This window comes from Andrena cerasifolii, chromosome 3, assembly GCF_050908995.1.
Source record: "Andrena cerasifolii isolate SP2316 chromosome 3, iyAndCera1_principal, whole genome shotgun sequence".
NCBI lineage: Eukaryota > Metazoa > Arthropoda > Insecta > Hymenoptera > Andrenidae > Andrena > Andrena cerasifolii.
In genome coordinates, this window is record NC_135120.1 from 208,773 (window position 1) to 232,891 (window position 24,119).

Below are 24,119 nucleotides of genomic sequence, written 5' to 3' on the forward strand. Positions count from 1 at the left end.
GCAGGTTATTTGAAAATTATAAAAGGGCGTCGCGACTCAAAAAATGTTGGGAAACACTGGTCTGGTGTACTTGAACTTTAATAGTAAAAACATCACCCGTCGGACTTTAGGGATTGAAAGGGAAAATGTTAGTTTTCAGATTTTTTCTCTGTTTATGTCTCTAACCTTACCCACCGCACAGTGCATCACGTATATGTGCGTACGGGACAAAACTCATAACTTGCGAACCAATCAATTTTCGACGTAAGTACTTTAATAGTTTTTTTAACGAGAATATAAAGATGCATCGATTACTGTATGAAAAAGGTAAATTTGCATTTAAAAAAATTCAGGTGAAAGTTTTTTTCCAATATTTATTTCTGCAATTTGTTATCAACTGAATGCTGACTAACTTTTGCTCGAAACATTTTTTTGTTGAATTATTTTTATCACGTTTATCGCGTTTGACTGCTATTTTAAAACTAAAGAACACATCCAGGATGTAATAAGTAACAGTAAAATAATGTGACAAGGAAGTCATGTTTTGAATATGAAACATCCGATTGCGATCCGCATTTGACCACATTTGCTAAATGTTATGAATGCGCGAAAATTTTTGGTACACATAATTAAATAAATATTTATTTTTAATTGTTTGCATGTAATAAATATTTAATTTATTTTGTAATCGCTGTTACCATTAGACGTTATTTCTAATAGTATTCCCGATAATTATCAAATTCATATGTACATGGGTAGAGATGTACCCAGGTTATTGGCATAAGGGTTAAGCTACTTAAAAAGCAACACGTTACTTGTAACATCTCAAATTATTCGATTAATCAAGGACTTATAAGAATAAAATAAATCCATAGGGAAAAAAGGTTATTTCGAGAACTAAAGAATTGCTACATCTTAATAATAAAAATAAAATATATAGGGTGTTCAGCTACATATGGGAAAAAGTTTTAGGTGTGATTCTAGACAGCAAAATAAGACGATAATCAAGAATAACGATATTGCGGTTGAGGCTTCGTTTTGTAATTATAAGCGTTTAAAGATATGCCTAAAAGCAGGCAATCCGTGCACCCCACTGCACGCGGGACAAGTCAGCTGTTACGTATGTAGAATTTTCTCATACGCCGCTCTCAATCGTTTCTCGAGCTCGCGTCTGCGAGGGGAAAACGCCCTAAAATCCTTTCGCTTATCACACACCACTAATGGGGGTCGTGATCTCGACCAGCTGGATGACAACCATGAGAACGGGAGTGACACGACGATGACCCCAAAGGATTTCCTTATATGGAGATTCCTAACGAATCCCCACTCATTTTTGGACTATATAAACCCTCTGGTTTCTACCATCTTTGGTTAAAAGCTATACAGTCACGCGTAGAGTCACGTCGTGTCACGCTCGTACAGAGTTGGTTAAATCTAGTAAAATCGGGCTCGAGTCCCCGTTAGAATCACAAGTTCATAGAATGATAGAAAAGACAATCTCATAGAATTCGCGAGTTCGGTTTATATTCTATTTGGCACTTTGAAATAGCCACTCGTACGACCCGCATCGCCAGTGCGTCAACACCGTGCAACCTAGAGATAACTTACACTCTTTATTTAAATAATTAATCGCGACACTTACATTTGTACAATAACCCATTATGGAATATACGAATGGAGTTCACTTGTAAATCGAGTAGATTCGTTAAACCCATCATTTACCCAGCGATCCTTATAATATTAGTAGCACATACTCACTGATACAACTTTACCGCTCGAGTTGTATCAAACTTTAATTAAGAGTTTCGAGGCAACACTAACATTTCCCGCGACTCCCTGATTTCGCATCAGGTTCGTTCGCATCCAACAACAAAACAAGGAATCTTCTCTAGCCCGGTGGCTCCCCAATTTCGCATCGGGTTCGTCCGCGTTTAACCCTCCTACGGCTCCCTGATTTCGAATCAGGTTCGACCGCCCTCTAACTAACAAACTCATATACCGTATTCCTTGGGAAATACCCTTCTCGCCGGCCTCTCGCGTTGCCGCAGCTCCGGCTCGTAACACAGCCAAGGGGTCTAGCAGTGGTCGTCAAAGCTGCTATCGCGCGGGGTCACTTATCTTAGAGAAGCTGCGACGAAATTTCCTAACTTCGGCATGGCCACGCGATTCTGCGATATTTAATAAAAAATTAAAAGGTATCGTTGAAAGACTAATAACAGCTGGAATGATGTCGGACTACCCACAAGCTGAAATGTCACAAGAGCAAGGGGAAGAACACGTCCGCTCGCTTCATCCATTCCCCTCCAAGAAATCCTGCTTTTAGGTTCTTAGCGACTGTCCATATCCGCTGGCTGTCGCGATTTGTTTTGTTCGCGTTCTTAGTTAAGGTCGAGTTTCCTAATCGCGATCGGCAGTGTCCAGACACCAGCCGCGCAGCGTTCAGGGCTCCACTTGGATTCGAGCACTTGAAAGGGTCTAAAGTGACGCCTGTCCAAGAGATGCCGCCTGGTACCCCGTGGCGAGGACAACCTCCGCAGTGCCTCATCGATTTTTATTCCCGCATTTCTCATCAGATCTTTGCGAAAACGACGCCATTCGACAACATTAGATGTTCTTTCTCTCATAAAACCTATTGAAAACACAAATAGAAATGTGACCGGTGATAACTGGTTCACATCAAACGAACTTGTTAACGAGCTAAAATCCAAAGGTCTCACCTATGTGGGTACTGTAAGAAAAAATAAAAGAGACATACCTCCAGAGTTTCAACCCCATAAACTGCGTGAGGTAAACTCTTCTCTATTTGGATTCATTGGAGATAGAACACTGGTATCTTTCGTTCCTAAGAGAAACAAAACGGTACTGCTCCTATCTTCCATTCACCACACCAACATCATAAACCAACATTCTAAAAAAACCAGAGATAAATGAGTTTTATAACTCCACCAAAAGTGGTGTCGACAGTTTGGACCAGAAATGTGCCACCTATTCTTCCAACAGAAGAAGTCGCAGGTGGCCCCTAACAATTTTTTTTGCGATTTTGAATATCTCCCGAGTCAATGCATTTGTCATTTTCAAAGTAGCCAATCTAAAAGTTACAAAAACCCGACGAATATTCAATGTTGAATTAGGAAAGGCCCTGATAAACCAACATTTGCAGAATCGACTATTTACGAGTAGACTATCTAATAAAATGACGAGACTTATTCAAAATGTTTTGCACATTGACCAATTTGATGATGTCAGTGAAAAACCAACACCTACCAAACGGATGAGATGTTTTTTGTGTCCCCGTTCCAAAGACCGAAAGCATCCAACAATTTGTGAAAAATGCAAGAAGGGCATCTGTAAGCAACATTCTACCACTAAAACTATCTGTTCCTCATGCTATTATGACCAAAAGTAAGTCATAAAACGTTATTGTTATTTTTGTTGGAAGGTGATTGATAATTATTTTTTATATTTCAGTGCTTCCAGTGATGAGTAAATAGGCAGGAAAACTTCTTAGACGAATATGGGAAAAATACTAATATGTTTTTTTTTAATGTAAATGCAGAAATTGTGATTTTTGGTTGTCTCAGTTTGTAAACTGAATTTCTACTTAATTTTATAATAATAATTTAACTTTTTACGTTTCTATTATTTTATACATTACCTAAGAACAAAATATTCATAGAGGTTGATCTAGTGTCGACGTTACAAATTTAATGACCCCAGTATACCAGTTAAGGGTTAACCCCATTTTGCTTTCTTTAAGAATATATTTTACTCTTTTATGTTTTCCCTTAAACTTCAACACCCTTTCTCCTCCCTCTTCCTTGGTAGGTATAGTCAAGGCGTGCTTTAGCACCTTAATAAAGCGCGAACCCGGTAAATCATTCCAACTGCTCGGGGTGATTTACGGGAAATCCCTTCAGGACGTACCAAATGCTACACCTGATTCCCAAAATTTAATCAGGCTGATCGGTCAGAAGGACTCACGGTTCGCGGTTTATGATCATATTGTCCCGCGAGTCGGCGCGGCGGTTAACAACAGTATCTACGTGCGGGTCCGGAGCCATCGCACGTACTACCCACCGACAGAGCAATATATGGATTAACTCATTGTCAGACTGAAGAATGCCTACAATTCTTAAAGACGGCACCACTTGGGAAAATATGAAATTACCGGTAGAAAACAACGAATGAATTCTCGCTCAGCTTTGTTTGCTTCAGCCCCCTTTGTTTCAACGCACAGTGGGCGTAAATCCCAAGATTAGAGAAAAAATTCAACATGCCATTTATTCCAATCAAAATTCCGAATCACATCAAGCTACTTAAAAAAAAAGGTTTTTGGTCTTTTTTGGGCAAAGATACCTAGAAAACTATCTGTACTGGATCGGAAGAAGCCGATAAAAAATTGAAAACATCTTCGTTTGTTTTGTAATGAGAATATTTTGAGCGAACAATCTTTTTTATACTTTTCAAAACCTTTATTTCTGGCTTCTTGGGTCCCTTCACCCAATTAGCCGTTTGGAATGTTGCCCAAATATTGTATAATTTTGTAGGAATGTATTAACACTTTGTGAACAGTATTTGGTAAATAGGATAACATGATCAATGTTCCGATCAATAAAACTCCTGTATTTTTCCCCACCTGACACACACCTATTCTGATGTATGCATTTATACGCTAGGAACTCGGTTTGCCTTACGCGCCAAGAGCTTGGCGCTATCCCCACTACGTCTGACTGACTCTTGTTCTGCGAAGGCGAGAGCGAGATGGAACGAGAGCGAGTGAGAAAACCTTGAGAAAAGGAGCACCGAGGCAGGCAAGCGGTATGGTGTGAGAATACCCCTCGCGAAACTCCTAAGAGTGGGATGGAGATGTACTTGTCCAACCGGACCGGTGGGGCAGGATCCTAACAAAAGGGGTGGCAGCAGCATCTGTCGCAGCGGCAGCAAAAGAAGCAACACCGACAGATGGTGCGGCAGGGCGTACAGCAGCAACAGCAGCGGTACCGTCAGCAACAACTCCTACAGCAAGGGCAGCAGCAGCACCTCCCCCCCCCCAGCAGCAGCGCCAAACCCAATCGCATCAACAGCGTAAACCGAAACCCAGTAGGAAGAGGCCGGAGGCCGTCTAGGTTAAGGTGGACCCACCCGCATCCTATTTCGATACGTATAGGTTATTGCTATCAAAGGGCAGGGAGACGCTGGTGGGTGTGAAGGAAGTGAAGATGACCCGGCTGGGGCATGTCCTGCTTGAGGTAGATATGAAGGCCAGCGCGTTAATAAACTCCCTCCGGAAGAAGTTGGGTGAGGCTAAGGTGAACTGTAAAGTATTTGGGGCCCCGGTGGAAGTTTCCACGCTAATAGGGATGGCCACTAACTCCGAGGAGAGCTGGGCGCACCTCCGGGCTTTCACGGCCGAGGTAATGAATGATAGAGCTGATAGGGAAAGGGTCAAGGAAAAAGAGGAGCGGCAGGAGAGACTGCGGGTCCTCAGAGAGGCGGCGACTAGAAGGGCCCTCAAAGCCAAGAGAAAGGCAACAAAAAGAAAGAAGAGGCCCTGGCAACAATAATAATAAAAAGGGAACAAGAATAAGAACAAGAATAAGTCTGAGCTAACGAAGACCCCCAGAAGAGAACGGGAGAGTTCCAAGGAGAGGTTTTTACTGCCCCCTGTCGTACGGTGTGGGAGGTAATTGTACATATAATTTGGTTGCGTGGCGCTGGTGGTATAAATACACTTATTTATTTATTTATTTAATCCATATGGATGTGGATTGAATATTTAGCGCACGCGCGCCGCCCGAGGCGGATGACTAAACCCTAGTAGGCACAGAGAGTCCCCCCCCCTGTATTAGGGGCTGAGGGCAGAAGTACTGCACTGAAGTCCCCCCACAGCCAAAGGAACCAAGGAAAGGAGGCCAGGAGAGAGGGGTTTTTTAGTGGGTATTCCACAATACGGTGGAGCCCCATATAACCCCGGCAGATCTTGTCGGGGTATGCGTAAAGGTATTTTTCCCCTTTATAAAAAAAGCCAGGGTTAAGTCTGGGTTATGTTAGGTCTGGATCCCAATCAGCCGGTCGAAAACGCGGCTAAGAAAACGGATGCATGCTTCTTCATAATAGCAGTGCTCGGGGTTTGGCAGTCGCCGTCGCGGGCCGACGCGCCGCCGATCGCGGCAAGGAAATCCCACCTTTACGCGGCGGATTTTGTTAGAGGGGATTGGGTGGAGCGAGCGGACGATTCCCCTTGTCCGTGTGGCATTTCAGCTTGTGGATAGCGACTTCTTTCCAGCTCGTAATAGTAACTCAACGATACCTTTTAATTTTGGATTAAGCGTCGTTGAATCGAGTAGCCATGCAGAACATCGTAAATTTCATCGCAGATTCTCTGAGATAAGTGAACCCGTGCGACAGTGGCTTTGACGACCACTGCCCCCCCCCCCCCCCCGCTGACTTGTCCCGTGTGCCCCGCTGTACGCGGGTTACCTGCTTTTAGATGTATCTCTAATCACGTATAGCTAACAAACGAAGCTTCAACCGGAATATCGGTTTTCTTGATTATCGTCTTATTTTACTGTCCAGAATGACCCTGCAAATGTTCTCTCTGCAGTAGTCGGACATCCTGTATGTAATACTACATATGTATAGTAAACACATTGTTATGTTTGCGCGTTCAAAAGTAGCGCGGTGTGTAATAACGGCGGAGGGCAGCGCCATCCGCGAGTAAACGGGGGGAACAGAGGACGATCCCGTCGTCAAGGAACGTTCCAGAGACATTGGTTGACGCTGGAGAGTGCACGAGACCCAAAATCGACTTTTGTATCATCACATTTATATATCATTATTAAATATCCAAACTGGTGTTTTATTGTCACATACACGGCACACATAAATAATCGTATTAACTGTTAAAGTGTTACTCGATAAAATGGGTTTATGAATTGCATGTCGGTTGTAAATATTGCACATCTATTTTAAAATTAAAACACGGTTCGAACTCAAAGTAAATAATTTAATGTGATGTGCACTTACGGATTATAAATAAATGAGACATTTGTTTATACATAATCTAAACTTATGCACTCAATACAAAATCAATCTCGCCCTTTCTACATTAGATTATTACTGACAGATTACTCATGATTTTAGTAGAAAATAAATAAATAACATACCCATTTGATGTAGCACTCTTGGATCCATCATTTTTGCCATCTGATGATTCAGTTTTGCCATTTGTGTTGAATTGACATTTTTCGTCATATCTCCTGCTTTAAATAAGCCTTTAATACCGCCCATTTTCTTGACAACAGCTGCGAATTTCGTATACTGAGTAATTAAATCTTTGACTTCTTTCTCGGTTACCCCAGAACCTTGTGCCACCCTTACTATTCTGCCTGGTTGTTTGCTGAACAATTTTGCACCGTCCCTGTTGTCAAGTTCTATAAATAACAATTATAGCTTTCATTCTTCACATTCTTATGTGGCTATCGCTATTATACGGAAATGGTCAGTTAAATTGGAATGAAATCTGCTCGGTTACATTTGTATGAAATCTGCTCGGTTAAATTTAAATGTTCCATTTTCACCCCCTTTTTGTGTAACCGTCTTCAACCTCGTCCTTCTTCATCTTTAGCTCAGCGAATTATAATAGATTGAGAAGGAAAGTGAAAAGATATATGAAAATTTGACTTTCCATAATGTTTACCTTGTCTTTATGAAAATAATACGAATTGATTAATAAGGTTTGCTCGATGAAAACGACACAAATTAGACTATTTTTAGGATTTTTCATAGTTAAATGGAAATACACTCTATCGCCGTACACAACCCTAAAACTAGTCCCATTTCTGCCCTGTTTGGACTCATTTTTATCGAAAGAACCTTAACAATCAATTTATACTATTATTACTGTTTTCATAAAGATTTGCAAAATTTGTTCGAGCTTGGGAACCGATCGTAGACAATTTCTGGGACGAGTAGCTTATTTGGCTTGCCTTGTTCTCTACTGCGGCGTGTGAGAGAGTTGAAAACGAGCGAGAGGGCACATGATAGCGACAAACCACAAATTACGATCAGCACTGCCGCGACGGCGCAGCGTCTGTCGAAAAAGACAGAATAGATCTCCCTGGCAACTCTCACTCGCCGCGGCAACTACAAAACAAGTAGTGAGGATGGCGACGAGTTCTTTTCGAGACAGTAGATGCGGGCTGTTTTGAATTACCACGCGAACGGAGGATCGTTGAAGTGGCGAAGTATGAAGAAATCTTTGAGCTCAGTTCATTTTCAAAGCAAGCATTTGGGTACTCTCGAACGATGCTTTCGATAATTTCTGGAAAATATTATTGTGAAACACGACGAAACTATGTGTTCGATGAAAACACGCTGAGGTTACTTAATGTGCTAAGAAAATAAATAAATAAGTGTCTTAAAAAGCTGCAGTTAGGGGAAAACACTTTTCCCCCCCATAAATTGTCATGCGTGTACTCAGCGCCAGTACGCGTGCTGTAGTGTTAATTGAACGTTCCCAAGTTATTTCTTCGCATACTTCTCTTTGTCATTCACAAGATTAATAAATAAAAACTTTCATTTAATAAAAATTTAAAAAATATTTTCGCCATTTCAATGCATTAAGATAATATTTGTTTCCTGAAACGTACAGGCATCTGAATAATTCAGTAACAAAACTATCCGATCTAACTTCCTATTACATTGAAGAAATCCAAACCTGAATCGTTCATGCTGTCCATGATGGTCATCAAACGTTTTAATCTTGCCAAGGATTCCTGTTCTGTACCTTTGGACATAAAATCTTGACTGAAGCCAGGAATCATCCCCTATTTTAAAGAAAGCATGGTCCGTTATTCTACTTTCAAAGTATGTAATGGTAAAAGAAAGCATGTAACTTACTTAAATGAACTAAAACATGTCTGATAACTTTCATAACTAAATATTAGTTCATGTAAAAACAATAAAAGGTAATAAAATGATAAAAGATTATGTCTTTAAAACAATCAAATTTAATAAAAATTAAAAGAAATGTGAATCACTAATATAGCAAATAATAATGTACTCATATACAGAGTGTCCCAAAATTGAAGGACAATCCTGAACATGCAATATCCTGAGGCAAAAAGGCATCGAAAAGTCCTTTATTGTTTTGGGATCCGAGACTTCGTTCTCGGAATATTAACAGTTGAATATTAGCAGTCGAACTTCCGGGGCGCAAAGTTTAAAGTCGAAACAGCTGAACGCGCGCTAGCGTATATTCGCACGCATACGCAGGAGCCACGCATAGATACAGAACCACACACATACCATAAAGCTGACCGCGCTGATTAATTTTCCCAGTTTGAACCAACGCGGTCGGCATTACTACAGGGTGTCCCACCTAAGACTGGACAGCGCGATATCTCCTAAAGTATTGGAGATAAAAAATTTAAAAAAATATGTAATTGAATGGTTCGAGAGGGCCAATTTATTAGCAGAGACGAATTTTTTTTTTATTAATATTTTAAAAGATACGATGGTCAAGTTCGGTTTTTTAAATGGAACTATTTTTTTTTTGAACACCTGAGTTAATAGTGCGTTCCAAGACAAATTGTATAAGCTTTAATGTGTACACTTTATTCCCACTGGTTTTTAACATATTGCGCTTGCAAAATTACTGATTTTCACTGGAAGAAAACCCTCTGGAACAGCAAGGACCGGGGTCGGTCGTACTGGCGCCACGGGTGGCATTTCCTGTTGAAACTGATACCAACTTGCCAAAGGTCTACGACAGGATTCGCAGGCCCAAAAGCTGGACAATTCTTTTCCGTCAGAAATGCTTCTTAGGTAGGTACATCTGCGGTATCGAGGAGCGCACCGTTACTTTTATTTCGCACTTGCATCTACGCTCGGATGGCCGGTTCTTTTGGGGGGGGGGGGATGTAAGTTGGATTGGTTAGGTTAGGAGGAGTGAAAGTTGCTAGACTAAATTTCAACCATAGGGAGCAGATTGTATCAGAACCAATCGGATTTGCATCCCTCACAAACGGCTGCTCTCTTGAAGAGGCCCGATGAGGAATACGATTTACTTTAATTACAGTACATGTGTGTTTTGTAATAAAGTGTTTCTATCGTCTCCTGAATTCAACAACTGGCATCCAGACATCTACGCTCCTACAATCCACCGGCAATACTCCTCGTGGAGAGACACAGAAAGAAAGGGGGTATAAACACGAGCTTCGATATCAAAACAAAAGCATGCGTTGACGTATTCCGTGCGAGAGAAGGTGGGCATTGGGGAGGAGGTATTGCTGTGAAGAGGGCCTCTTCAAGAGAGCAGCCGTTTGTAAGGGATGCAAATCCGATTGGTTCTGATACAATCTGCTCCCTATGGTTGAAATTTAGTCTAGCAACTTTCACTCCTCCTAACCTAACCAATCCAACTTACATCCCTCCCAAAAGAACCGGCCATCCGAGTGGAGATGCAAGTGCGAAATAAAAGTAACGGTGCGCTTCTCGATACCGCAGATGTATCTACCTAAATAGCATTTCTGACGGAAAAGAATTTTCCAGTTTTTGGGCCTGCGAACCCTTTCGTAGACCTTTGACAGGTACGTATTAGATTCAACAGGCAATGCTACCCGTGGCGCCAGTAAGACCGACCCCGGTCCTTGCTATTCCAGACGGTTTCTTCTAGTGAAAATCAGTAATTTTGCAAGCACAATATCTTAAAAACCAATGGAAATAAAGTGTATACATTAAAGCATATTCAATTTGTCTTGGAACGCACTATCAACTCAGGTCTTCAAAAAATATAGTTCCATTGGAAAAACCGAACTTGACCATCGTATCTTTTAAAATAATAATTAAAAAGAAGAATTCGTCTCGGCTAATAAATTGGCCCTCTCGAACCATTCAATTACATATTTTTTTAAATTTTTCATCTCCAATACTTTATGAGATATCGTGCTGTCCAGTCTTAGGTGGGACACCCTGTATATGTGTGAACCTGTTTCTACACGCGCCTCCTGCGCGTGTGTAAATCTATATCTACACGTACATCGTGCGTGTGTGTGCGAGCGTACGGTACCGCGCGCTCAGCTGTTTCAGCTTTAAACTGTGCGTCCCGGAATTTCGGCCGCTAATATTCAACTGTTAATATCCCGAGAACGAAGTCACGGATCCCAAAACGGTAAAGGACATTTCGATGTCTTTTGCATGTTCCGGGAAGTCCCTAAATTATGGGTCACCCTGTATGTATGAACACATTCACAAAGGAAATACAACTCACCATTAGCTGAGAAAACGGACCCATTTTCATAATATTCTGGAATTGCTCGTACATATCTCTCAAGGTAAATTGACCATGTTTAATCTTTTCAAGTAATTCTTCATTATCGTCAAGATTTAATTCATTCACTTTATCTATAAGTCCTTCTATGTCACCCATACCCAGCAGTTTACTGATAAAAGGTTTCGTTTTGAAAGGCTCTAGGTCATCTATGTGTTCCCCTGTGCCTACAAAAATTACTGGACTTTGTGTTGCGGCAACCCTATAGAAATACACTTATATAATATAAAATACTTCTCAAATTAAGTGTAATTACGCGAATAACCAATAAATGATTCCTGTATGTAAATGAATGACAACACGAATTATGTTTCACTCAAAAGTTAATGCTATTGATAAATGCCAAATGCATACTGCAGACACAATTGATTCGGCAATATTTGATTGGTGTATCAGTCAAAATCACGTTTAACGAATAAAGGTCGGTTTTTACAGCCCATGGCCTGGCCGGATCGGACCTATGATAAGCTTATGGCGGACGAGCTCCCTTAGACACTCGTTGGTCGCTCGTTGGCTATGAGCTTACTATAGGCGCGTCCCGGGCTCATCGGCTGTATAAATCGACCCTAAAAAGGAAGAATACAGAAGCAGACAAAAAAAAAAACAGCAAGAAATAGCAATAAAAAGTATAAGTAATACAAAAAGCTTGGTATTATTGTTCTTATTGTCATTGTCACTGATCTTGTTACTAGAAGTAGCCGTAAAAAGGACAGCAGCAGTAGCGGACAGCACTAATAATAGTAGGAGCCTTTAAAAATAGTCAATGAAAATGGTCTTCCTGGGGTTCATTAAGATTAAGTTTTTGTTCCTTAACTCGTAGATTCTTGCTAAGTTTTGTTAAAAATCATGAGAACTCACGCTGAAAGAGCACCTCCACCTTTCGCATGTCCGTCAAGTTTTGTAATAATGATAGAACCAACGTTAACGCGTTCTTTAAATGCTTTCGCTTGAACTTCACAGGCCTGGCCTATTGTTGCATCCATCACGAAGATTATATTATCTGGTTGCTAAAATAATAATTCTAAATTAAATTTCGTATATAGAATTTATATGACAATTATAACAATTGGTAGAGCATCAAAAACAAAAATAATAATATCAGTCACACAAATTCATGTATCTTTAGACAGTAATAATAGTGTTTGTTTTCTTCAGAAAAGTTTCTTACATTACCCTCCTACTTTTACAAATAATGAAAAATGTACGGAGATGTAACAATATAAATAAGTATATGTATAATAAGAAGAATTCAGATACTGAAACGGTATTACAAATACCGACTAAATACTGGTATTTTAAAGTATTATATCCTTAGCGAAAAAGAAACCCAATACTGCTCATACCGGTGTAGTATCATCAGGCGAGATTTATATTCTGTATATCGGTAATATCATAGGTTATAATATCCAAATACATAGGTACATTCATTTAAGGAATATAATACCAATATGGTGCAATATTTCCGAGATATTTTGGAGCGCAGTTTTGAAATGATGTTCTTCCTTTCGTGGCTAGAGTAGTATATTTACAAATATAATAGTGGAAGTATAAGGAATTTCAGATATGTTGCAGAGGGGAGGATCCTAAGTAATATGCACATTTATCCGAAGCGCGGGATAATCGTCGATCAAAAGTTACGAAGTTACGTTTTATAAGATGTATCCTTAGTACATACATTCGGTAATAATACAGATGAGTTCACTATATAACCAATATTCTAGAATGTTTCAGCAATCATCATACGTCACGAGGTATTGGTGTAGGTTTGGGGCTATATTTAGGAGTTGGGGCAGGATGGCTTCTCATCAGGGGGGCCTACAATTACGTGCAGTGTTGCCTGATTGGGTGATTTATCACAATTTGCGCGACTTTTGTAAAAAAATTGCGTCGGCTATTTTGAAGAAATCGCAAGTCACAAATCGGGCGATTTTGAAGAAATCAGAAGTTTGAATCGGGCGATTTCAAATTCTGGTACAATTTAGAACAGGCATGGGATTTAAGTGAACACAACGGCCGATTTTCGAAGGCACCGCCTCCTTTCTCCCGCCGCGCGTCTTTGCCCCCGCGGCGGCGTAGGTTCGTGAAGCGCCTCAGGCCCATACTATATGAACCGTGCGTGGTGCATTGGGGCGACACCGTATCAATAGGTTTCCACATCACCCATGGGGGTAGTATCATCGATGCATTTTTTTTTGTCAGTGGTATCCCTTGTAGGCCTATTCCACTGTGTCGCGCGATAACAAATGGATTGGAAAAACGCGTTTTACTATCAAAATTTTAAACATGTTTGGGAAAACTAGATTTTCGCTCACGTTTTGACGTGCTGGGCAAATAAAAAATATTAACGGGGAGGCTGGACGACGTTGTGCGTATCAACGTTGAAAGCGAGGAACCGTTTAGCCGCGTGTGCTGTTCTGTCTTGATGCTACGCATTTTCGAGAACGAACATTCGCACAAATACGTTGATCCGAACATGGAGAAAATTCGGAGCCCGAAATTCCTAAGTTTGGGGTATGTCGATTCTTCCAATGTTTTGAAGAATTCGGCTCCTTTTCTTCCCTCGTTTTCAAAGAAATGTCGTGCTGAAGATCGCACAGTTCTTCTTGATGCTCGAGGGCTTGTTCCTCGACTTTTGCGGTGAGGGAATTCTCAAAGAGAATTAGATCATTTCTGAGTGAATCGAAGTCAGTGAAACGCTCATCGAACTGACATATCACCGACCGAAGAATGTGCAAATGATTGTCAAAATCACACTTATTGCTGAATTCTTCGAAAATTAAGCTACGCGAGGGAAAAATGAAAAAAAAATTCTTCTAACAGGAGATGATTTTAATAAACTACCAGCCTCCTACGAAAGGATTTAACGTGGCTGCACAACTGCGAAATAGTTTGGCCGGGTTTTTGCAGTTTTAAATTTAAGGTGTTCATATGGTTAGTAAGATCTACTATAAGTGAAAGTTCAAAAAGGAAACTCGCATCTGTTAATAAGGGGAAATATTCTTCTGCCTTTGAATTTGGATATTCTTGCAAGAAATGGAAAATCTCATTTCTTATAGCAAAGAATCGTCTTAAACATTTCGCTGCACTGAGCCAGCGTACTTAACAATGCAAAGAGACATCAGTGTAACCAGCGCTATGCGTTTCAAGAAATTCTATAAATTTCCTGTTAGATAGAAATTTATTTCCGCCCTTGTTAGAATTGATTAGTTGCGTAACCTTCTTCATGGCGGAAGATAATTTTATATCTCTGCCACATAACGCTTCCTGATGAATGATGCAGTGCATCATTGGGAATTTGAAACCGCGTTTTTTAAACTGCCCGTTCAGTCCTATTTTGGCACCTGTCATGGCTTGCGCACCATCGGTTACCACTGTAGAGCATTTCGATAAATCAACATGGAATTTTTTAACAGTGTTCTCTACTGCGTTAAAAATATCCAGTCCTGTCGTTGTGTTGTGCAAAGGCACGAAGTCCAAAAGCTCCTCGACATACGAAAAATCATTTTGTACAATTCGAGCGAAAATGCTCAACTGACTCGTATGCCGGTTATCGGTGCTTTCAACCAAACACAAAGAGAAATAACGATAGTTGGTTAAAAGTGCAGTTAACTTCTGTTCATTAGATGCGCCTATATTCAAAATTCAGGAGCTCACAGTTTTTTTTACTCAATGGGATGCTCGCAGCTTCTTGAAGTGTTATACACTCTCCGAAGGTCTGGGTCACCCTCAGTGAACGGTTTACCATGTTTTGCTATTAAAAGAGAAATAGCGTAAGAAGCTATGCAAGTTTTTTTACGACAAAGAAGATTCTTCAGGAATATACATACGCCCTTCTTGCTGTACTAATTTGAACCCCTCTATTAAATCAAGTTTTTCGCGGCCTTCATATGATGCATACTCTTGCGCATGATAATGTGAATAGTGCCGTTCAATAACATTTTCCTTTACTAGGGCAGGCTCAAATCCGCAAAGAAGACACATCGTACGATTACTAATTTTAGCGAAAAAAAAGTTTTCTCATATCTTCACAAAAATTTTGATAATACCTCTGCTCTGTGGACATCTTGATCAGATTCGTGAATTTCGAATTCACTGAAAATCAAATGTATTGACACCTGTCTGTTCGCTTTGAACGAATGGAGATGTCTGACGAAAAGACGTTACAGTTTCAGAGACTGTTTTCTATCTTTCAACATTGTATGTAAATTGTAACGTCTTTTCGCCAGAACAGAAGACTGTTTCATTCTGCTGAAACTTGATTTATCGAAATGCTCTGCAGTGGTAACCGATGGTGCGCAAGCCATGACAGGTGCCAAAATAGGACAGTTTAAAAAACGCGGTTTCAAATTCCCAATGATGCACTGCATCATTCATCAGGAAGCGTTATGTGGCAGAGATATAAAATTATCTTCCGCCATGAAGAAGGTTACGCAACTAATCAATTCTAACAAGGGCGGAAATAAATTTCTATCTAACAGGTAATTTATAGAATTTCTTGAAACGCATAGCGCTGGTTACACTGATGTCTCTTTGCATTGTTAAGTACGCTGGCTCAGTGCAGCGAAATGTTTAAGACGATTCTTTGCTATAAGAAATGAGATTTTCCATTTCTTGCAAGAATATCCAAATTCAAAGGCAGAAGAATATTTCCCCTTATTAACAGATGCGAGTTTCCTTTTTGAACTTTCACTTATAGTAGATCTTACTAACCATATGAACACCTTAAATTTAAAACTGCAAAAACCCGGCCAAACTATTTCGCAGTTGTGCAGCCACGTTAAATCCTTTCGTAGGAGGCTGGTAGTTTATTAAAATCATCTCCTGTTAGAAGAATTTTTTTTTTCATTTTTCCCTCGCGTAGCTTAATTTTCGAAGAATTCAGTAATAAGTGTGATTTTGACAATCATTTGCACATTCTTCGGTCGGTGATATGTCAGTTCGATGAGCGTTTCACTGACTTCGATTCACTCAGAAATGATCTAATTCTCTTTGAGAATTCCCTCACCGCAAAAGTCGAGGAACAAGCCCTCGAGCATCAAGAAGAACTGTGCGATCTTCAGCACGACATTTCTTTGAAAACGAGGGAAGAAAAGGAGCCGAATTCTTCAAAACATTGGAAGAATCGACATACCCCAAACTTAGGAATTTCGGGCTCCGAATTTTCTCCATGTTCGGATCAACGTATTTGTGCGAATGTTCGTTCTCGAAAATGCGTAGCATCAAGACAGAACAGCACACGCGGCTAAACGGTTCCTCGCTTTCAACGTTGATACGCACAACGTCGTCCAGCCTCCCCGTTAATATTTTTTATTTGCCCAGCACGTCAAAACGTGAGCGAAAATCTAGTTTTCCCAAACATGTTTAAAATTTTGATAGTAAAACGCGTTTTTCCAATCCATTTGTTATCGCGCGACACAGTGGAATAGGCCTACAAGGGATACCACTGACAAAAAAAAATGCATCGATGATACTACCCCCATGGGTGATGTGGAAACCTATTGATACGGTGTCGCCCCAATGCACCACGCACGGTTCATATAGTATGGGCCTGAGGCGCTCCACGAACCTACGCCGCCGCGGGGGCAAAGACGCGCGGCGGGAGAAAGGAGGCGGTGCCTTCGAAAATCGAGCGTTGTGTTCACTTAAATCCCATGCCTGATTTAGAACAAATTCAGTGCACTTTAATATTTCAATACACGCTTATCTTGGTGAGGAATGTTTATTATGCTGGTAAATTGTATATTTTATGATGGTAGCAGAATTTGCGAATGGTGTATTTATGTTTTTCCCACCAAATATTTTTTCAGTATAATACGTTTAAAAACTACTTTAGAATTTCAGTGAATTAAACATCCAATTTATAAAGTACACTTATTTTTAAGTAGGTATATCATTGACTCTGAAGTAAGGAATAAGTAATTCTTATAAAAGCATAAAATCATTTCTTCTTTTAATGATTAACTACCTCTTTCGTTTAAAAAAATATTAAATACATTAGGGGAGACGGGGGGAAATGAGAGCCAGTGGGTAATGGGAGCCAGTACATTTTTAGCAATATTGTAAATCGAACGACCCCCCCCCCCCCCCCCCGCCACAACAACGATGCTGGGCCTTTGTTTATCTCGCTAGTCGCGTTCGTACCGGTGACAGGGAACATTGTTTGTTCAGCACATATTTCGTGTTATTTCTCAAAAATTTACATCGAAATAGTAAGTACAAAACATATGTCTATTATACAGGGTCAACGTTATAAGCTGCAACCCGCGCGCGCGCGAACTTGTAAAATGGCAACACCACCTCACGGACGCATTCCACTACAACCATGCGCCGATACTTCCGCCATCTATGAGCCAATGATGAAAGTGCAGGGTCTTTTAGGTGCCAGTAGAGGGTGCTTTTGACTTTCGTCAGAGAATATTAAATTTGACGTAGCAGACGGGTAAGAAAACGGTAACCATTTTAAGAGTGCGACCGCGCCGATCCCGTTATCTACGTACGCAATGGTTCAGCAGCGGTATTAGACCACGCTAACGCGTTAGTGGCCCGGGTTGATGAATTTGGAGCATTTTTCGCATAACTTTTGTACTACAAAAGATAACGGAATGCAATTTGCGCCATAAAATGGGGACAAATTATCCCCTTCTAATGATGGAAATTTTACCAAATTTTACGTTTACTTAATTTTTTTTTCTTCAATTATTTAACCATAATTGTTGCGACAAGCCATTGCAAACTGTTTATTTAAATACTTTATATAATGCTTTTTTTTAAATTCATCATTCTGTCATTCAAGTGACAGCAATGGATTCCTTGTATTCATCCGATTAAATGGGCAAAAAAATTAAATCGGACTACTTTTAACGAAACGGGCTTTCAATCCTGCAAACTAATTTTATGCGTAATATCGTTAATTGAGACAGTGAGAGCAAACAACGGACTAACCCACATTCTTTTCGAAATTGAGGTAGTAGCAATAATGTATTCCAACTTGGAACCATATTCATGAGCCCGGTGTGCACCATTATGGGGTGACATACGTTAATATCATCTTTTGAAACGACACACCACTTTTGTGTGCTTTGATACGCAGGTGGCGAAAAATCAAGCCAACCCTATCGTAGCTAAAATTATTGAAATTGAGACGGGTACGAGACCAGTCGACACATTGTTTTCAAACCTTCGTACGGTAATCTGGGGTACGAGTGGTAAACCGGCCATAAAAGCGGAGCGCCCGGCTCGCTTACCTGAGCCGGGAAATTCCGAATAGCTCTTTGCGACGTTAATTTGAAAGCAACCATCTTAAAATTCTCGAAGCTCGGGCTTCACCGCTGTCCAGCGCTCGCTAGCAGCTTCGAACGCCGGACCGTTGCGAGAAGTACCTTCTCGCATGTTTCGCGACATTCAATTTCTCTTAGAAGCCTATCATTATATTTTCCTTAAATTGATTCCGCCCTTATCGTTGATTTCGTCCTATTGTTCACCTACACTACTTTGCTCTAGGTAGTTTTCATATTTATTTGAGTCGGCGAGCCATGAGCGTTCTCAACGCACGTGGGTTCGGCGATTCGCGCACAAAGGTTGCCGATTCACGTGCCGTCAGATTACACCTTTAGGCGCGCGTAAATAAATAAATATGAAAACTGAGGCGCGAGGAAGTCTACACGGAAGACTATTCCGTGCGATTGTTTTCAGATCAAATTCTAACGCGCAAAAAAGCGAGTGAGTAAACCGATAATACCTAGAGCAAAGTAGTGAAGCTGAAAAATAGGACGAAATCAACGATAAGGGCGGAATCAATTTAAGGATAATATAATGATAGGCTTGTAAGAGAAATTGAATGTCGCGAAACATGCGAGAAGGCACTCCTCGCACCGGTCCGGCGTTCGAACCTGCGAGCGAGCGCTGGACAGCGGTGATGCCCGAGCTTCGAGAATTTTAAGATGGTCGCTTTCAAATTAACGTCGCAAAGAGCTATTCGGAATTTCCCGGCTCAGGTAAGCGAGCCGGGCGCTTCGCGTTTATGGCCGGTTTACCACTCGCACCCCAGATTACTGTAACGAGGTATGAACACAATGTGTCGATTGGTCTCGTACCCGTCTCAATTTCAATGATTTTAGCTACGACAGGTTTGGCTTGATTTTTCGCCATCTGCGTATCAAAGCCACAATAGTGGCGTATCGTTTCAAAAGATGATATTAACGTAATTTCGTTAAAAGTAGTCCAATTTAATTTTTTTTGTCAATTTAATCGGGAGAATGCAAGGAATCCATTGCTGTCATTTTCATATTGATACGATGAAAAATAAAGAAATTCCGTTACGGCGCTTCGTATAATAAATAACTTCGGGTTATTTATATTTGATTGGTTTCGAATAAAATTTCTGCCTTTTATTGGGAACCAATTTTTTATTTAAAATGATTTTATGCTCATCTCTGGTTTCAACTACCATTACTGCAGGGTGGGGAACGTACCCTTCCATGCGGCCGCTCGGTCTAGTCAAAATGTGCAGGCTGGATGCGCGTGATCATTATGTGGTCCCCTCTTTGAAGTGACAGAAAATGTAACCTATATGCTACATGACAATGAATGTTTATTGGCTATTTCGTTCTTTTACGCTATATTTGTGAACTTTGTATGACTTAACATCCTTCCAAAATATTATTATTACGCCGCAACAGTATTTTTATGAAATCAGATATAGCATATAGGTTATGTTTTCTGTCACTTCGAGGAGGGGAGCACATAATAATCACGCGCAATCAGCCTGCGCATTTTCATGTACCATTCCAAAAGATGACATAAACAGAAGCCACTACAGGTGTGGCGTATAATATCTAAAGGGTTAAAACATTCAGACACAAAAATTGTAGAAAAAATTCAAAGAATGCTAGAGAAACAGCGACACACCACATTAGTTACCCCTTACTTCCGATCTGTGCACATTAAGGATAAAATCGCAAAAAAGGAAACCAATTTGTGAAATTAATGATACAGGGACAACTAGCCTACTGTTCATCGGCGCCATGAATTTTAAAAAAAGCATTATATAAAGTATTTAAATAAACAGTTTGCAAAGGCTTGTCGCAACAATTATGGTTAAATAATTGAAAAAAGAAAAATTAAGTAAACGTAAAATTTGGTAAAATTTCCATCATTAGAAGGGGATAATTTGTCCCCATTTTATGGCGCAAATTGCATTCCGTTATCTTTTGTGGTACAAAAGTTATGCGATAAATGCTCCAAATTCATCAACCCGGGCCACTAACGCGTCAGCGTGGTCTAATACCGCTGCTGAACCATTGCGTACGTAGATAACGGGATCGGCGCGGTCGCACTCTTAAAATGGTTACCGTTTTCTTACCCGTCTGCTACGTCAAATTTAATATTCTCTGACGAAAGTCAAAAGCACCCTCTACTGGCACCTAAAAGTCCCTGCACTTTCATCACTGGCTCATAGATGGCGGAAGTATCGGCGCATGGTTGTAGTGGAATGCGTCCGTGAGGCGGCGTTGCCATTTTACAAGTTCGCGCGCGCGCGAGTTGCAACTTATAACGTTGACCCTGTATTTTGCTTAAGGCTTTTTTGAAAGATTCATAGTTAAGCTTTGTTATGATAACTTCAATTTTGGGTTAATTTCAAATGTTATTCTGCTAGTTGTACAGAAATAAAATAATGCCATAAGGGTAATGGGAGTCAAGTGGCTCCTTACCCCACAAAAACTTTGAATTGTGACAGCTTTTTTTGTTACAGATGTCAAGAACTTGGAAACGGTTACTTACACATGTGATTTCTGTAACTAAGTGTATCCACTTAACTAGAAATTGTTAAACATTCGTCAAATCATTAAGTTTGATTGTTGTACAGATATTATGGATCTGTAATAGATAATAGTTTATTTGTGTCCCCGTGAGGATTACAATCCAAGCCTTCTATCTCTTCTTACCTCTACATATGTATGTACATCTTAACCTATGTCTTAAACCTACGCGCATCTTAACCCTATTCGCCCGATCGCTCCCCTCCGCCACGCACATATACACCACGCACAACACCCCCCTTCCCTACCATTTAACCCCCGTTGTCGCTCGCCGCCTCTCACTCTCATTCGTCCTTCTCCCATTCCGCCACTCATCCCCCTCTCCTTTCCTCCACTCTCCTTAACTACTCCTCCCCCCCCCCCCGGCCATCGTCACCCAATACCTCTGCCACAATCTCTTGCCAGCCATTCCCCTCTCCCCAACCCATACACTCTTCCCATACATGTTCTCACGTTTCCTCTCCTCATTCGCATACCCAGCACTTCCTTCTTTCGTCCTCCTCCCAGTACCTGCCTGCCCTCATTCCATTTCCCAGTCTGAATTTCGTCACCCTTTGCTACCTGCTTTCCCCACCCCTTTTTAAGGTATCCTGACACCCCTACTCCCTTTACCACCCCATACCATTTGTTGTATTTGGATTCCCTTATCCTTTTCCACCTCTCCTCGTCCTGAATTCTTCTTTCCCTACTTACCAAATCCTCCCCCCTCAACACCCCTCTTTCCCTCGTTCTTTCTATCCCCTCCACCGTCCACCCCTTCCTTCTAAGTGCTTCTTCCTCTCCTCTTCCCACCCCCCAGTGCTTCTCCCCTCCTCGCCCTCCTTTCACCTCCTCCCAGCACCTCCTTGCCAACTCCTCCCCTCGCCCCTCCGCCAGTTTCTTTTCATATCCCCATGCCCTCAATCCCGCCTTCCCTCTCAACATCTCCCTCAGCAGTTCCTCCCTTACCATGTATCCAGGTGTACTTCTCTCCAGCCCTAGCACCCATTTCAGGTATCTTTCTTGCAACCCCGCCACCCTCTCCCTACTCGTCCACCCCCTGGATCTCTAATAATTGGTATCCTTTTAGTATTAAAGGAAAAGATTTTAATTTTGTTTTGGGCTACATAATTGTCTGCGTTCTGCGTGAAGTCTAGCTTGGCCCTCGTTACCCAAGAAGCGAGCAAGAAAGAAGCGAGAAATAACCGCTCGCAATCGTGTCCTCTCTATGTACTCAAAGTACTGCTTTGGACCAAGCGTAGCCCGAGAGAGGGTGAGAACGTAGAGAAAAGGAGCACCGAGGCAGGCAAGCGGTATGGTGGGAGAATGCCCCTCACGAAACGCAACGGCCAATATATCTGAACACGACTATAGTCAATTCGGTTTGCGAGACCCTTGTCAAAAACTTGGCAACACTGGTTACGTGTGGACGTAGTGTAGTGTTAGCGTAGCTGCGGGACCGATCAGTTAACAGTCGAAGAAACAGAATTCGGTGGCGCTGTCAACAATGGAGGTCAAGTATATGGCCCTTTCTGACGTCTCGAAGGAAGTAATTAACTGACTTAAAAAAGAAAGAGGTTTTCGGATCCATGTGTATGTATGTAAATAACATCGTATGTATGTAGTATGTATTATATTTGTCCGCGAATTTCTCCGCATTACTGGACCGATTTTCGCGAAACTTATTGCATTTAGTTTAGCTTTAATCAACTTAGGTCATGAAGAATAAATTATGAAAATCGGTTAAGTAGTTGTGAAATGTAAAGTTACACCGACAATAAGAAACTTGTTTCATTATTAACACAAGTTCACCCGTAACAAGGCCATCTAGGATTATTACCCTACTTAAAGCAACGTACGCTTGTACCTTTGCAAATAGGTAACGTAAATAAATCAGCATCTTCGTGCTGGCATTTAAATTCCTGTCTTGGATGCACTAACTTATAGTGGGTGTTTAATAGCTGTATCGGGTCCGTGCTGTGGCCCCAAGTTCAAGTTGATCGTGATCTCAGACTCCAAGCAGCGGTCTAACTGTCAGTGAGGGAAATCGAAATGACGGGTGGTTCAAAGAAGTGCAAGGGTTGCGGTGCGGTGGTGGTCAATCCGCTCGCCTTCCCGGGTTGTGGGATAGGCAGCCACCCGGAATCCACTTCCCTCAGCCGTTCGCGTCATCCTTGGCATGACGGCCAACTTTTCAATTGTCGCTCGGGATCCCCTGGGCATTAGATAGCCGTTAACCGTACAAACGCTCCAACAGTGCAGACACTCACGGCAATACCAGCTGCCACGCTTCAGTCATTCACTGCATTACGCTCAGCTGACGAGATGAGGGACCTAATGAGGGACTTAATTAAGAAGGAGTTCGCCGTTGTCCGGGACGAAATAGTCTCCGGCATTAGACAGGATCTTGCGGACATGAGATCGGCGATCAGTTCGTTGTCCGAGCGCGTCAGGGTGCTAGAAGAAAATCCCTGCAACTCTTCGGATCAGTCGCTCTTCCCTATGACGGAGGACATAATCGATGAAGTGAATGACAGGGGGGAGGGGGGGGGGGGATTAGGGCAAGAACCTAATAATATTTGAGATGCCGAAGCCTCAGGATTCCACGCCGGAGCTCGCTAGAACTGCTGATACTGAAGGAGCAAGGGCCTTACTGAGTGGGATTTGTCCCCTTGGTACTCAGGATCTGGTCATCCATCGCCTTGGTAAACCGGGCAACACATCCAGTAGGCCCTTGTGCGTGCGCCTAGACTCCGCTATAGTGGTTAGGCAGACTCTCCAAAACAAACATCGCTATAAAAGGCCTTTCATGATATCGGATGACAAGACTAGACTACAACGTGGGACTCTTACGCAGCTCAGGGCAAAGTTGTGTGACCATCACGAGCAGGGGGAGACTCACATGACGATACCATACATTCGGGGCGTGCCGAAGATCGTGCCGAGCAGCCATCGCCAGGACTTCACACAAAAAAAAACACAGGCGGAACCCTTTAGTATATTTCCAGATC

The 24,119-nt window shown here is 41.5% G+C and overlaps 1 protein-coding gene across 1 annotated transcript in view; it reads right to left on the reverse strand.

The window, feature by feature from the left end:
• Srp54k (signal recognition particle 54k) overlaps positions 1 to 24,119 on the reverse strand; it is a 140,735-nt gene that overhangs the window by 4,610 nt on the left and 112,006 nt on the right. The window contains exons 5-8 of the mRNA XM_076808596.1: positions 12,170 to 12,318; positions 11,252 to 11,513; positions 8,699 to 8,807; positions 7,146 to 7,412 (exon numbers count right to left, since the gene is read on the reverse strand). Of these exons, the coding sequence (XP_076664711.1) occupies positions 7,146 to 7,412; positions 8,699 to 8,807; positions 11,252 to 11,513; positions 12,170 to 12,318 (787 nt within the window). The remainder of the gene's footprint in view (positions 1 to 7,145; positions 7,413 to 8,698; positions 8,808 to 11,251; positions 11,514 to 12,169; positions 12,319 to 24,119) is intronic.